This window comes from Pezoporus wallicus, unplaced genomic scaffold (genome assembly GCF_028554395.1).
Source record: "Pezoporus wallicus isolate ANWC-B61680 ecotype Strahan unplaced genomic scaffold, APGP_CSIRO_Pwel_v1 contig_7731, whole genome shotgun sequence".
NCBI lineage: Eukaryota > Metazoa > Chordata > Aves > Psittaciformes > Psittacidae > Pezoporus > Pezoporus wallicus.
In genome coordinates, this window is record NW_026635361.1 from 22,097 (window position 1) to 36,131 (window position 14,035).

The 14,035-nt window shown below is 55.9% G+C and overlaps 2 protein-coding genes across 2 annotated transcripts; one reads left to right on the plus strand and one right to left on the minus strand.

Moving 5' to 3' along the window:
* Positions 1–895: 895 nt before the first annotated feature.
* PATL2 (PAT1 homolog 2) lies at positions 896–7,049 on the minus strand. Its single transcript, XM_057420544.1, has 19 exons — positions 6,920–7,049; positions 6,304–6,406; positions 5,829–6,133; positions 5,608–5,676; positions 5,456–5,521; positions 4,965–5,132; positions 4,766–4,852; positions 4,114–4,268; positions 3,930–3,998; positions 3,704–3,842; positions 3,468–3,588; positions 3,294–3,391; positions 2,896–2,940; positions 2,627–2,760; positions 2,226–2,385; positions 1,752–1,892; positions 1,567–1,664; positions 1,343–1,492; positions 896–1,111 (listed from the first exon to the last, which is right to left on the minus strand). The coding sequence occupies exons 1-19, from the start codon at positions 6,941–6,943 to the stop codon at positions 1,072–1,074; spliced, it is 2,172 nt and encodes a 723-aa protein (XP_057276527.1). The 5' UTR covers positions 6,944–7,049; the 3' UTR covers positions 896–1,071.
* A 1,861-nt stretch (positions 7,050–8,910) lies between these two features.
* Positions 8,911–10,126, plus strand: B2M (beta-2-microglobulin). Its single transcript, XM_057420440.1, has 3 exons — positions 8,911–8,974; positions 9,337–9,615; positions 10,113–10,126. The coding sequence occupies exons 1-3, from the start codon at positions 8,911–8,913 to the stop codon at positions 10,124–10,126; spliced, it is 357 nt and encodes a 118-aa protein (XP_057276423.1).
* Positions 10,127–14,035: the final 3,909 nt, after the last annotated feature.

A 14,035-nucleotide genomic window follows, 5' to 3' on the forward strand; every position in this document is an offset into this window, starting at 1 on the left:
ATCCTTGTACTCTGCAGAGTCCCACTGCGCACTAACCTTTGGAGTAGGTTGGTTTAAAAGGAGTAATTTCACCTTCTCTCAACTACAAGGGTTGGAGCTTGGGCAGAGGATAGCTTCCAGAGACAACATTCTGGTGCAAGCCTCTTTTGAATACACACCAGGCTTTGGGTATCAAGTTCAGACCTCTGGATGGACATAGGTGTCCCATATCCCACAGAATCAGGAGAAATCCCACCACAGAGCCAGGCAGGAGCCACAGACATTTCTACAGACATTGTCCCTATTCAGCCCCTCAGCCTGAGATGCAGAAGTGAGGGTGAGCCTGCGGTAGTGATGGTCAGTTAAAGCTCCTGAAGGAAGAGGCTTCAAATCCTGAGCATGAGGATTTCTGCAAGCCTTTCTGATCATGAGGATGTTTGCAAGCCTCTAAGGCTAATTAGTCTGAGCGCTCAGAGAGAAGAGGTGCTTTATCACCCACCCATTTATGTTCAAGATCCCCATAACCTACCCATCTGTGCCCTCCTGAATACATAAGATCCTCCCTTTCCCCTCAGGGCAAGCTCTGAGTCCACCTTCCCCACCACATCCCTTTCCTTCCAGCCCATTCCTCTCCCTGGAGGCTCAATTCCCCTCTGACCCCCCTAAGCCTTTCTCCTCCACTCCCCCCTTTAATCCTGTCTGGGTCGTCTGTGCATCCCTCCCTGCTTCTCCTTCCCCTTTAATGCACACTCAGATCCCAGGGGACACCTGCAGGACCCCTGTGCTCCCAGGAGGAGCTGCCCACAGGAGCCAAAGGAGCTCATGAATCACCTTTTTATTTGAAGTGTACACAAGTCACTCACCCAGGTGCTCCCACCGCCCCTGTGCAGCCCCCACCCCCCCCACACCCCCATGGCTGTGAGGCACAATAAGTTACCCTCATCCCCGTGCTGTGCTCCCCAGCCCTGGGGCAGGTTGGCACCAGCCCTGCCAGTGCCTGGGTCACCCAGTGCCCTGCACCAGGGTAAGTGTTCACTTTGGCATCGGGCCCTGCCCGATCGCATTCCCGGCTCCCTTCCCAGCTCCCAGGGCTCAGCACAACATGGCAGCCTCTGATGGCAGCGAGGAGCACCTACAGGGAAAGAATAGGCTTGGATTGGCAGGTTGTCAACACTCACACTGCCCCAGGGAAGCAGGAGCAAAGACACAAGGATCAGCTCAGCCCACAGAGATCTGGAGACTTGCATCCAACAGGGTCCTCCCCCCACCCCAAGAGAACAAAGCAATGAGCCCCAGTGCTGTCCAATCCTCCTCTCCCAGGGGATGCCCAGCAAAGGCAGGCAGTGTTCCAGGTGGTACTCACTCCATCTTGGCTTCCAGGTGATGGACAGTCTGCTTGTCCAGGTAGCGGCAGAAGAGCGAGAGAAGGTTGCTGGGCAAGAAGAGAGGCTCCACCAGAGAGGCCTTGGGCACTTGTGACAGCTCCCGGGCAACCAGGAACACCATGTCTGTCCTGGGAACACCAACACGGGGGTGAGCACCCCATGGGATGGGGAGCCCTGGCCCCGCTGCTCACACACCCCTCACCACAGCTCGAAGTCCCCGTTCTGTGGCTCCAGCGGTGTGTCGGAGGACAGCAGCCTCTCGCCATGGCTCAGCAGGGAGTAGAGCAAGGAGATCCCAAACTGCAGGGAAGCACCAGGAGTCACAGCCAGCAGCAGCAGCACCCCATAGACACCACATAAGGCTCTGCCTACCGCAGGGCCACATACCTGGTTCTTCAAGGCCATGGTGATGGGGAGCTCAGTGGACTCAGGGAGGGGCCTGCTCATCTCCTGCAGGACCTCAATGAGTTTACTGAAGGTCATCCTGCCCACCACCTTGTTCAGCGGGCTGTAGAGCAGGGGGAGAGACTGCACAGGGCAGAGGGGAGAGCAGGGATCTGAGACCCTTTGACCTGGCACAGCCACAGCCCCATCCCAACACCCAGGAGGGACACAAAGGCCAACACCACACCTCCCCCCGAGTGGAGAACTGCCACCACCACCACTGCTTTACCCCATTCTTAGAGACCCTTCTCCTCCACAGGGAAGGAAGGTAGTTCCCATCTCATGTCAACCCTGCCAGCTGCCTGGCCATGCTGGAACCCAGCAAGATGTGCTCCCTACTGCCCAGGGTGCCCCTGCAGCAGGAGTAGACAGGAAGGAGACAGCCTGGGATGCCCCAGCCCTGCTGGAGATGCTTGCCTCGTCCAACACATCCTTCTTTATGAGGAAGGGCAGGTGGTGGGTGACGGTTAACAGGATCTTCTCTGCTTGCTCCGGGCTCAGGTGGGGCAGGAGCCGGGCCATGAGCTTCTTGCCCTTCTGCACACACAGGAGTTGTAGAAATTCATCCTCTGCCTCCCTGGGGATGAAGGCTCCATTGGCACAGATCCCAAGGGACCCATAGCATCTCTGTCTATCCAGAAGGACCAGCATCAGCTCCAATGGAGGATGAAGCTCATAGGAATGGTCAGCACAGGCCACAGTGACACACAGAGGTCAAGTTCCAACCGTTCCCATCACCCAGAACTACTCATCTCCTTGACCATCTGAGCCCAGCGAGGGCCAGGACATGGTGCCCTCTTTCCAAAGCACAAACTCACTCCTCACAGCTGCAAGCCCTGATTTTCAAGGCTTGGTAGATACGCTCTGCTTCTTGGCTCTTCTGCTCCTGCTCCTCCGCAGCCAGAGACATCTTCCGCTGCATCTCCTCCACTTCCAGCAGCTGCAGGAAGAGCTAGAAGAATGGTACAGGGTAAAGGGGGCAGCTCAGAGCATCTTCTCACAACTGGGACCTCTGCCAGGTAGACATCCCCTCGCAGAGCTCTTTGGTGGATGAGAACAGAGTCTGCTCCACTCGTGGCTCACTCACCTTCTCGATCTTGTGCAGTGCCCGAAGACGGTGGCTCCCCGTAGCCTTCAGGAGGGGAAAAAGGAAGGCACAACAGTTACAGCCAGCACCGGACACTGCTGCCAGCAGAGCATGGGGCCAGCTGCTCCCTGGGAATCGGAGGCAGCTTCAGGACATGGGGCAATCAATCCCACAGGGAGGCCACAGCCAGCTCTGGCTGCCCGGAGCCCCATCCCACCCCTGTTGATGGCGACAAGCTGCCACCACTGCTCCACCCATATGCCCCATTCCACAGTGTGGGGCAGCACCCAGGCTTGGCCACAGCAGCTCCTAAAGCTCCTGCTAAAGCTGCTCCAGGGCCCAGGGAAAGCTCAGGGCGGCATCCAGAGCAGCCACCAGACTGGCCTCCCCTCACCTACCTCCTCCACCAGGGCATGGTGCACCGCGTCGATGGCCCGGCGCGGGCTGTAGCAGGTGGACACAGCGACCTGGCCCAGCGAGCCCGCGATGCGCACCACTGGAAGCAAGGGGACACGGTGAGACCACGGCGCACAGCCCCTCGCCGGGCTCCCACGGCTCCCGCAGCCCCTCACCGGAGTTGTAGGTCTCCACCTTCTGGATGAACGGCGTGACCAGCTTCGGCGGCTCCTGCCGGTTGCGGCCCCCGAGCAGCTCCTCCTCCGCCTGCCGGTGCTCCAGGCGGTGGTAGTACATCTGTAACAACAGGCGTAGCCTGGAGGGGCGGCACCACAAGCTCTGGCACTCCCCAAAGAGATGACACCCCAGCCCCCAGGAGAATAAGCCACCGGTGCTGCCAGCAGGAGCTCACCTGGTAGTAGTAATCATCATCCATGTTCTCGCTCTGCAGCTGGATCATCTCCACCTTGATGACCCAGTCCTTCTCCTTGGAGGTCATCAGCCCAGCATTAGAGTCCACTTTAGGAGACCACAGCTTCTTGGAGGAGATGCTAGCACAGGGAAGTCCACAGCCTGCTGTGACCACCCAGAGCCACCCCCACCACCACCACCACACAGGTCCCCAGGGACACCCTCACCTCTGCTGCTGCCGCTGGGTCAGGATGCGCTGGTGCTGTGGGTGCAGCTGGGTCAGACGGTTGGGCACACTGCAGGGGAGACCAGCCGGGGGTCAGGGGCTCAGCCCAGAGAGGGAGAACATCCCCAGCTGTGCTGGGGGTCTCCTGCAGTCGAATCCAAACACCCCACACATTACCCCATTACCTGAGGTTCAGCTGGCCACTGGCTGATGGACTGAAGAAGAGAGCAGGGTCCAAAGAGGGAGACATGGGACCAAAGTGCATGGCAAGAGGCCGTGGTGGGCGGCTGATGTTGGGTGACATAGGCTGGAAAGGGGCTGCAGCTGTGTACCCTGTGGTCTGGAAAGGGAAAGAGAATTGACCAGATTACTGAGCCTTCTCCTCTAAGGGCCCTGGAGAGGTGTGGGGGGTCCATGCTAGCTTCTGGCTCCCTGTCATGCAGGGTCCATCCTCTCCCTGCACAGAGGGGACGCATGGGGCACCATGGCAAGGTGATACCTGCACCAGAATGCTACCACTACAGTGAGCAAGGTGAGGGGACCCATCTGTCACTGGGGATTGTATGCCCCAGGTCCATCACCAGTGCTGCAGCATGACACCAAGTGCACCACCATGCCCAGTGCGGGTCCTGTGGGGACATCAGGGCAAATAGATTTGTGAAGCAATGACTACACCAGCAGCTCCACCTTCCCAACTATCCAGACACCAGAGATAGGTGCCCAGGAGCTGCAAAGCCTGCTGCGGATGGCAGAGCTTTGGAGACCCTGCCCCAACCTCTTGCTGCTCCAGGGCCACCTCAGAGGGGACACACAGGGGCTCAGAGGCCACTGCATCACCTGGTTGGAAGTGAAGAGCAGAGGGGATCTTCGAGGCGGCACAAAGGGCCGAGGGGAGCGCTGGGAGCGAGGCACCAGAGGCGACTGCTGCAGGGCAGGAGACAGGAGGGATCACTGGGACAAGCCTGTCCTCAAGGCTGCACTTCTGGGGAGGGGAGGGCAGAGAAAGGGGGGTGCAAGAGTCCCCCAAACCCGTTACCTGTTGGAGAAACCGCTGTGGGAAGGACTTGGGGGACACCAGCCTTATATCAGAGCGCTTGAGCTGCGGAGAGCCCCCATAGCCCCTCTGCACTGGGGAGCCGAGGAAGTCAAGAGCCACATTGCCGGATGGTGGGGGCATCTCCAGGACCTGGACAATGGCTTTATCCTGCAGGGAGGAGGCAGCAGGAGGTGGGAACGGGGCCCAGCTGGGATGAGTTTAGCACTCCCAACACCAGACCATGCACCAGCCAGGCTCCAAACCTGGCAGCCTGCAACACCAGGGACACCCAAACTCAACACCTTTAGTCTCCAAGCCAGGTTCTGCTTCAGGTGGTCACTTCTGCCCACAGCCTTAGCACCCAAGAGACACATCTGTGCACCTCCAGTCTGACAAGAAGACTTTAGAGGTCCCCTGATCACCCCAAAGTGCCTGCATGACCCTCAGCCCAGGGTGCCAGGGGGTCCTCAGCTGCTCCCCAAGGTACCCACCTCCAGCATGTTGGGAGGGGGGACACTGCCAGGGTGGGAGCCCCACACTTTGGGATCCATGGCCAGCTGGAAGACAGAGAGATGGTCAGCACAGGGGAGGAGGACACAGGAGAGGAGCAGCCTCATCACCGGATAGGAGGGGACATTTTTACCACATCCTCTTTGCCAAAGTCTGCCCAGCAAGCACCAATCCTGCTGTCCAGCACCGCCGAGTCCTGGCTCTGCAAGCAAAGAAGTCATGTGCTCAGCCCTGGTGGGTTTCTTCCCTTGGACACAGACCAAGCTACCCTCAGTGCCCTCTGTGGGGCAGGACCCCCACATGTGGGGATGGAAGGGGAGCAGTGAGTCCCCTCCCTCTCCATTCATGCATCACCTCCAGCGTGGGTTTGCTCTGCACAACTGTCATCACTGCTGGGTCTCCCAGGTCACTGGGCTCCTCGCAGGGCTCCTGGTCTTCCTCCTGATCCTCAGTGTCCAGCTCTTCCTGCTCCTCCAACTCGGAGCCAACCTGTTCCATCTCCAGCTCCACCCCACCTTCCTCCTGGGGCTCTTCCAGCTCCTCCAGCTGCCCAGTTGCTTCAGGTCCCAGTTTCTCCTCTGCCACTGCTTTGGCCAGCTCAGGGCTTATCTCTGGAGGCATTGGGAGTTTTGAGGCATCCTCTTCAGTAGAGTCTCCGTCTTGGAGAGGATAAGCAGAGCACATCAGGGTGGGTGAGAGCCTAGGCAGTGCCCACTACGGTCCCTGCTCCCAGACAGGCAGGAACCTTCTTCACCCCACCACCTCCATCTTCCTCACCTCATTGGGTGCTGCCTGGTCTCCCTACCACTAGGGCACCCCGGGATCTTACCTATCCCAAAAGTCATTTCATTGTACAGGTCAAGCTCTTCATCCTCCTCAGCCATCTCCTCCAGCAGAGGTGCATCTTCCACCAGCAGGTAGTCCTCAATGATCTGCAGTTGAAAGCAGTATCTCTGCTAAGGGAGAGGTAACCCTAATGTGCTCCCAAAGTGGGAGGCACCCAACCTCACCCCTCACCCCACGGGGGGGCCAGGCAGACCCCAGGGCTCACGGCAGCCCTGAAGCTGGACAGGGAAAGAGCGGGAGACACTGCACTACCAGAGAAGGCTCGGCACAGGGTAGGAGCCTACTGAAGCCTGTCAGGACCAGGGCTGCTGCTGCCCGGAGGTGACACCACCACCACAGGGGATGCCACCATGGAACAGCACCAGTGCTTTAGTGCTGAAGGACACCATTAGGCTCCAGAGTGAACACCCTCCTACCGGGGCACGAACAGCACCCGGGCACAGGGAAGGGAAGGGCACCCCACCAGCACCGACCACTCCGGGGAAAGCCGGCCCCGGGGGACGCGGCACCCGAGAGGGCGTGACCCAGGGGAGCGGGAAGGGAAGGGAAGCGGCCCGGGGACGGAGCATCGCGCCCGGCGGAGCGGGGCGGGCACTCACAACCGGCTCGCCGCCCTCCGCCATGCCTCTACGAGGCCGGGCTGCCCTCGTCACCGCCTTTTAGGGAGGAGAGCGGCACCTCGCCTGCACCTGCCGTACAGCATGGCGGCGCACACCTGTGTCCCGCGCCTGCGCACTCTCCTCGCCACGCCCCCTCGACTAGGCCACGCCTCCCTCGGTTCATCCCCGCCCTCCCAGCTGGGCCCGTCGCCGGCGCGACGCGCTGGGGTGTGGTGAGGGTCCCGCCTGAGAACCGGGGAGTAACCTGCGAACACCGGCCTCTAACGGGATGGGCGACGGCCCAGGCCGGCTCCTTCCACTGCGGCCGTCTCTCCCTGTGGTGGAACGGCCGTTCAAAACCGGAGCGATGAGGCCGGTCTGGTGGAAGGCGTGACTTGGAGATCTATAGCAGCAGGGGAGCAAAACAAAGGTGAAGATCCTGTAAGCCTTGGTTGTCAGGCCTCACCTACTGCTTAAATATTTATGTCTAAATAGCCTTAAAAGAGGAACATTTGGCTGTTCTGACAAAACCAGCATGGCCTTTTAGAAACATCACTTGGAAGAAACCGATGGTTCAGCTTCTTTTCACAGGGAAAGTCTGCTGGGTGTTGCTGGTCCCAGCATCTCCAGGGGTTCCCATCCCAAAGGGGTGTCAGTGCAGAGGAAGGATATATGTCCTGCAGTCTTTTGTAATTACCCCTCCCTGAGCCAAGGGGATGGCTCACCTGAGCAGATCAGACTGGCCTGTGGGTCCGTGTTAGGGAGCCCCGTTTCAGCTCAGCTCTCAACACAGCTGCTGGGGCTTATTTCTGCCAGAGCCCCGAGATCCCTGATGAAGCTCTGGTGGCAGCTGCATCGCCTTATCCCGCACTGAAAACACTCAATGGCAGTTGTGAGGCTGCCAGCGTTGCTTGTCAGAGAGCCAGCAAACCCAGCAAGAGCTCACCTGGTCTGGTGGGGACTGATAACGAGCCTTTGCAGGTTTTGTCTCTACTGATTTACCTTCTGTCTTTGGGTGGGGGATGTTCTCCCTGCATGCTTTATCGATTTAACTTGGGGAATGCCCTGATATTGCCGTTTTCTCCCCAGTCGTTGAGATTTTCCATTCTCTCTTTTTTTTTTTAATATTTTTAATACTTATGCAGCAAGGCAGGAGACAAGATACATGGATCTGCTTGCCATTTTGAAACAGCAACTCTAAACATAACCTGTGACCCGTAGGACCACAAGCAGACAAGCTTCTAGGTGTATAAAATACCTACGTGCCATTTAATACTGGCTCATTTCACTGTTTTGGCCTTATTTTCTTGATGTTGCTCTACTACTGTCCTCCGAGCAGTGTTGCAGGGCCACCTGGAGGCGTTCCTAGGCTTCTGGAGGAGGCAGCAGAAAACCCGGTTCTTTGCCCTTTGGGTCCTTGTGTTTGGTACCATGTTGTGATTGACAGAGTTCATCTGCCATCCTGCAGCTGCTGGACAACAGCTCCCGCACAGGTAAAGAGAACAAACCCGGGTTGAGAAGGGAAGACGGCCGGGCTCTGCCGGTGCAGGCTGTCGATGCGATACCAGCCCTGGCTGCAACATCTGCACGAGGTGGTTTTACCCCCGTGTGGTGAGGGGCAGGAGCTGGGTGCGCACCTCCCAGTGCCTTGGCTGGCTCCCGGGGGTGCTCCTGACCGCAGGTGCCCAGCTCCGCGCCCGGGCTCGGCTGGTGCTCGGTGCCCCCATCGTCCTCGAAGCCTTCATCCCCGAGGCAGGGGCAGGTCCCCGGGCGGTGCCCCTGGGCGGAAGCGAACGTGAAAGCGAAAGTGAAAGCGAAAGTGAAAGCGAAAGCGGCGATGGCCGCAGTGCGCAGGCGCGGTGGCTTGCAGAACCTCTCCTCTGCCGGTCTGCCTAGGGACTGGTGACGCTCGGGCCGCGGCTCTCTAAAAGGCGGGGAGCGAGAAGCGCTGGGAACTGCGCAGAGCCGTGCCCATGGGGCTGCCCGGAGCCATGCGGGGTCTGAGCCTGATCCTGATCGTGCTCCTGGTCCTGGTCGCGCTGGGGGAGGCGGACGGTGAGTGCCTGGGGCTGGGTGAGGGGCACGGTACCGATTACCGCGGGCGGGCAGGAGCTTCTCTAAGCGGGCAGAGGGGAGACTGAGATGAGCTCTGAGGCAGAAGCTCTTCCCTGTGAGGGTGCTGAGGCGCTGGCACAGGGTGCCCAGAGAAGCTGTGGCTGCCCCATCCCTGGCAGTGCTCAAGGCCAGGTTGGACACAGGGGCTTGGAGCAAGCTGCTATAGTGGAAGGGGTCCCTGCCCGTGGCAGGGGTTGGACTGGATGAGCTTTGAGGTCCCTTCCAACCCAAACCACTCTGTGGTTCTCCTTGGTGGTGCGTGCTGCAGTCCTGCTTTTCACTGCCCCCTTTCTCTCCTCCAGAGGCACCAAAAGTGGATGTGTACTCCCGTGATCTTGTCACTATGGGAAAAGAAAACACCCTCAACTGTTTTGTGAGCGGTTTCCACCCTCCGAAGATTGAAATCTCCCTCCTCAAAAATGGGAAGCCCATGAACAACGTGAAGTACACAGACTTGTCCTTCGATGACAAGTGGCACTTCCAGCGCCTGGTGTATGCACCCTTCACCCCCCAGAAGGGTGACATCTACCTTTGCAGGGTGGCCCATTCTACCTTCAGGGAGCCACAGGATTTCCAGTGGGGTATGGTGTGCCTTCCTTCTCAAGCTTTGCCATCGTTTGTGTGCAGGAGCCAGAGCTTGTTAATTTATAACCACGGGGGAACAGTGCTGTAATGGGGTATTGAAGGTCTTGTGCTGTTGATGAAAAACAAACTTGTTTTCATCTGTGCTGCTCAAAGGGTGGTGTACACGTACCCAGGGAAGAATTCCTTAGTAGCAGATGGAGAAGCCTTGGTATTATCTCTAGGTATTTGGTACAACAGCCTTAGCAGAGCACTCTAACCTCTTTCTGGGTGAATTTGCCTGGAAAAAGGTGGGTTGTGCAGCAAGTTTTGGTTTTATATTTGGTGACTGTAAGGAAGGATATAGCGGTGAGGACTGGTGGTGGTGGCCCAGTCTGACAGCCAGCACACAGATAAGAAGCAGCAGCTCTCTGGTTTCTGCACTGTGGGCTTGTGGTGACAGGGGACACAGGGTGCTCTACCTCAAAGCCTAATGCTCTGCCCTTCTTTTTTGCAGAGGCAGACTTCTAAGCTATGCCTGGAATAACTGAGGTGAGTTGTGCTGATGATCTGTGCTGTCCTGATAAGGGGAACACATGCCCCTTTCTGCAGGGGGGAATGTGTAGCTTGCAGAGTTGAGGAAGAAAAGCAATTGCCCCCCAAAACCACAAAATATGTTGCTGCTGACTGGGAGTGGGGTTGTTCCCACACCTTTTCTACCTGCTATTTTGGCCAGTTCTCAGCCATGCTTTGCCTACAAGAGTGTCCCTGGCCCAAAAGAAAGGAACCCCACTGGAGCAAAACTTCCCCATGTCTTTTTGGTGTGTGCCAGATATCGTTTGGACAGTTGTTGCATGTCCTCTCGTGCTTCCCACACCCTGCTGTGCTCTCCTCGGATTGGTGAGGAGGAAGTTCAGTGTTCAAAGCCAAGTCGGACAGAGCTAGTGTGAGGTGTCCCTGCCCATGTCAGTGGGTTGGAGCGACATGATTTTAAGGTCCTTTCCAACCCAAACCATTCTGTGTTCTATGATATTTGGAAATCCCCACAGCTTGGGGAAAGGCAGGCAGGTTCCCCCTGTGGCAGGCAGCGTGTCAGCTTGGTAACATGGGATCGATGAGGCACAAGTCGGTGCCTTGCTGCCAGATCAGGAGCAGTCTTGGTTTTATTCACTGCTGTGTCTGAGGGCTCCAGGTGCTTCAAACTGCATGGCTATAACTAATCTGGATTTAGCAGTCTGGTAAATAATGGTTTCACCCTTGATAGTGAAAGAGAAACTAAAGCTTTGTTGCCTGGCTGACGTGGCTGCAATGCTGGCTGGAACGCCCTAGTTATGTACCCTGATAGAGCCCAGAGAAGCCTCGGCAAGACCTCTGTGAAATGCCCTAACTTGGTACCAGAAGATGCTACTGATGAGCTTTTAGGCTGAGATGGAATCTTGAGTCAAATTAGCTTTGTAAATGCCCTGGACATTTCTTCTTGGGAAGATGTAGATGGACCAGAGTCCTTTACTTCTTGCTGCCCCTTTTAAAGCTCTCCAGTCCTTCTTTGCTGTAGAGCACCAAAGGCTAGGAGGGGTGTCAGGCTCTCAGGGAGAAAATGAAGGTGAGTTGACCATCTTTCTAGTCGGGACAACAGAAGATAAGCTTTTAATTTACAGCAGAAAAGCAAATATTGTGGGATATTGAGGAAAGGCTCAGGAGATCAGCAGCTTTAGTGGGATGTCAGCTTGAGGGTCACCCATGGTGAAGGTTGCCAGGCTTGGTTGGAGGTTGGACCCTGGTGACTTGGCTAGAGTCTGGGGACTTACTGAGCTGGTGTGGAGTTGTTGGGAGCTGATAAAGAGAGAATATCCCTGCAGCTGGTGCTTGGTGTGGAGCAGGGATCATCTTGGTAGAGGGTTGCTTGTTGAACTCTGAACCCCCCACCAAGGGGGGGAGGGGAAAAACAGTTCCTGCTAGATCTGTAGCTAAATAAAACTGGACAGTGGGAGTCTGCAGTTGGAGTTCCCCTGTGGAAAACGCTCTTATGTTCTCCTGAAATAATTTGGTGAAGGTGTGAACAGAGTGACTGATGTCAACCTCCCCCATGCAGGTCTGAAAAGTTCCGCCTTGCAAGTCCAGATCTCTTTGGAACTTCTGTCCTTTCTGCACATCTCACTTGTGGATCTGATGAAAATTAGCCATCAGCTTCATTGCAGAAGAATTTTCTTTAATAAAGCTTATAATGTCATTTACCCAAAGCACTATAGGCGATAGGCCTGCTTTTTGAGCACAGAGCTATAAAAGTCTGTATTACTGATTAAAAATCAGTCCAAGTTCTTCAGTGCTCTGAGTTGCACAGGATTTTTATCTCAATAAAATTGGATGACTTCAGTAGGGTCTCTTGAAAAAGAAAGAAGAATGAAAGTTTTATGTGGGATCTGCCTGAGCACAGCCTCCTGTGTGGCTCTGAAGGGAAAGCATCAAGCCAAAGATAAAAGGGAAAAAGTAACTCTGGGGACACTGGGTCTGGTCTTAAAGCTGTGTGAGAGGAAAGGGAGGGATGGGCAGGATGTGGTGCCCCCTTCAAGGGGGAGAGCTCCAGCTGATGCCTCTTGGGAGTGTGTGTGCTGTAAAGCTGAGCTGAGGGGAAGGTGATGTGTGTGTCAGTGACTTTCATTTCTGGTTTTCTCTTCCGTGAGTGGTTGACCCCATGGAGAAGTCCTGTTGGGGACGGTCTTTTGTACTGTGGGGGTTTGATGGTAGTAGTCCAAAATGGTGCTACTTTGTAATGTTCATCAGACTGCTTTTGTTCTATGGAGAAATGAATAGGATTGATGGATGAGCGTCGGATCAAAGAGGATCTCATCAGTGAACATGTATGTGAACAAGGATTCCTGGCAACCCAGTGGGTGTGATTTAGCACGTCTCTTCTTGGGTATATTAAGATTTGCTTTGGCTGTGTTGTAATGCACTTGAGATTTGGGCTTGTTTTGCAGCTTTTGCCATTATAACCACAATTCTATTAAAGACTGGGAAAATCCAAACTGTTGCAGTTCCATTTGGAGGTTGCTGGGGTGTGTATGGGGACTGATCCTTTTGTGCTCATTGGAGGAGGGTTCAAACAGGAGAAGTGGGGATGTCCTGGCTGGGTGATCATGCAAAAGCCTCATCATCCAGCATAGGGCAGCAGGACTTACTGGAGCCACCGCACAGCTCAGCCTGTGACACCGGCCAGGGACTGCAGCAGCCCCAACACTGCTCCCTCTGTGGTAGAGGATGGTCTTAGAAGGACGAAGAGATTTAGGCTTCTCCTCCAGAGACCCCAGCAGAGCAGCACTGCCTGCTGTGAGAGCCTGAAGCGGCCTGAGCTGTGGACCATGTCCTGGCCTCCTCTGTTCAAAACCCATGTAGATGAGGCCCTCAGTGCCACGGGTTAGTGGTGGACTTGGCAGTCCTGGGGTAAAGGTTGGACTTGGTGGTCTTAAAGGCCTTTTCCAACCCAGCTGATTCTATGAAGAGCCACCAAACTGCCTACAACTGCCTCAGCTTCACCTTTACCCTCAAGAGCACCAGGGAGTAACAACTGGATGCATCATGCCAATAGGGAAGTCTCTGCCCTGATTGCATCTGTGGGTTTTTTCTGGGCTTACTTAGGAAGTATTTTGATGGTTTAATCAGAAATGCCCCCCTCTGCAGGAGAGCAGCGCAGGGCAAGCCAACGGCTGGCTCACGTGCATTAACACTGGCATTGCAGGACCACAGCTAAAACCTCCGCTGTTTTATCAGGCACCCTTGGGGGTACCTGGGTTGCAGCTGTGCTGCTGCTGGCTTTTAGTGAGCGTTGTCTGGGGGTGGAGCTGCTGAGGGATCAGGTTTGAAGTACAAAACAAGCCTCATTTGTGCTTTGTGGGGTAAAACCAATTTTACTGCAAGGAAACTATTTCTGAGTAACCCAAGCACAAAGAGAACAACTTCTAGGGGAACTTTTTGGAAGGCCGATTTCTTCAGTGCCACGTCTCCCGGGTTTTATGCTTCACCAGCTCCCGTGTGGAAGGAACAAAACCTGACGGGATGAGTGCAAGAGGAGGGGAAAGTCATTCAAGACACACGACTGAGCACAGATGTCCTCCAAGAGAAGTGCAACCAAGTGAAAGAGCCAGGACACATCCAGTCAGGGCTCCCACCATCACGGAGCAGTTAGACGTGGCCTAACTCTTCTTACCTCTTCCCCTTCCATTTGCCAGCATTGCCAAGTCCTTCGCGCACGGGAAGGAGCGCGCAAGCAGAAATAATCCTCCAGTTTGTGTAAAAACTGCATTAACAATCGGCAAGAACCAAAGAGCAGGGGCTCTGTGCTCAGCTCTGCGACACCCAGCGCCTTCTGGGCCACGCTCACTGTCAGGATGGGGGCATGGACCCAGAGGTGGAGTGCAAGCTGGATCGTTTATTGCAAAGACT

Coding starts and splice junctions, on each gene's coding strand:
- PATL2 (XM_057420544.1), bottom strand. CDS start 6,943: ATGGCGGAGGGCGGCGAGCCGGTT. Junction 3,999..4,113: donor AGTGGCCAGCTGAACCTCAG/GTAATGGGGTAA, acceptor TCTCCCCTGCAG/TGTGCCCAACCGTCTGACCC. Junction 1,665..1,751: donor CCATGGCCTTGAAGAACCAG/GTATGTGGCCCT, acceptor GCTTCCCTGCAG/TTTGGGATCTCCTTGCTCTA.
- B2M (XM_057420440.1), top strand. CDS start 8,911: ATGCGGGGTCTGAGCCTGATCCTGATCGTGCTCCTGGTCCTGGTCGCG. Junction 8,975..9,336: donor CGCGCTGGGGGAGGCGGACG/GTGAGTGCCTGG, acceptor TCTCTCCTCCAG/AGGCACCAAAAGTGGATGTG.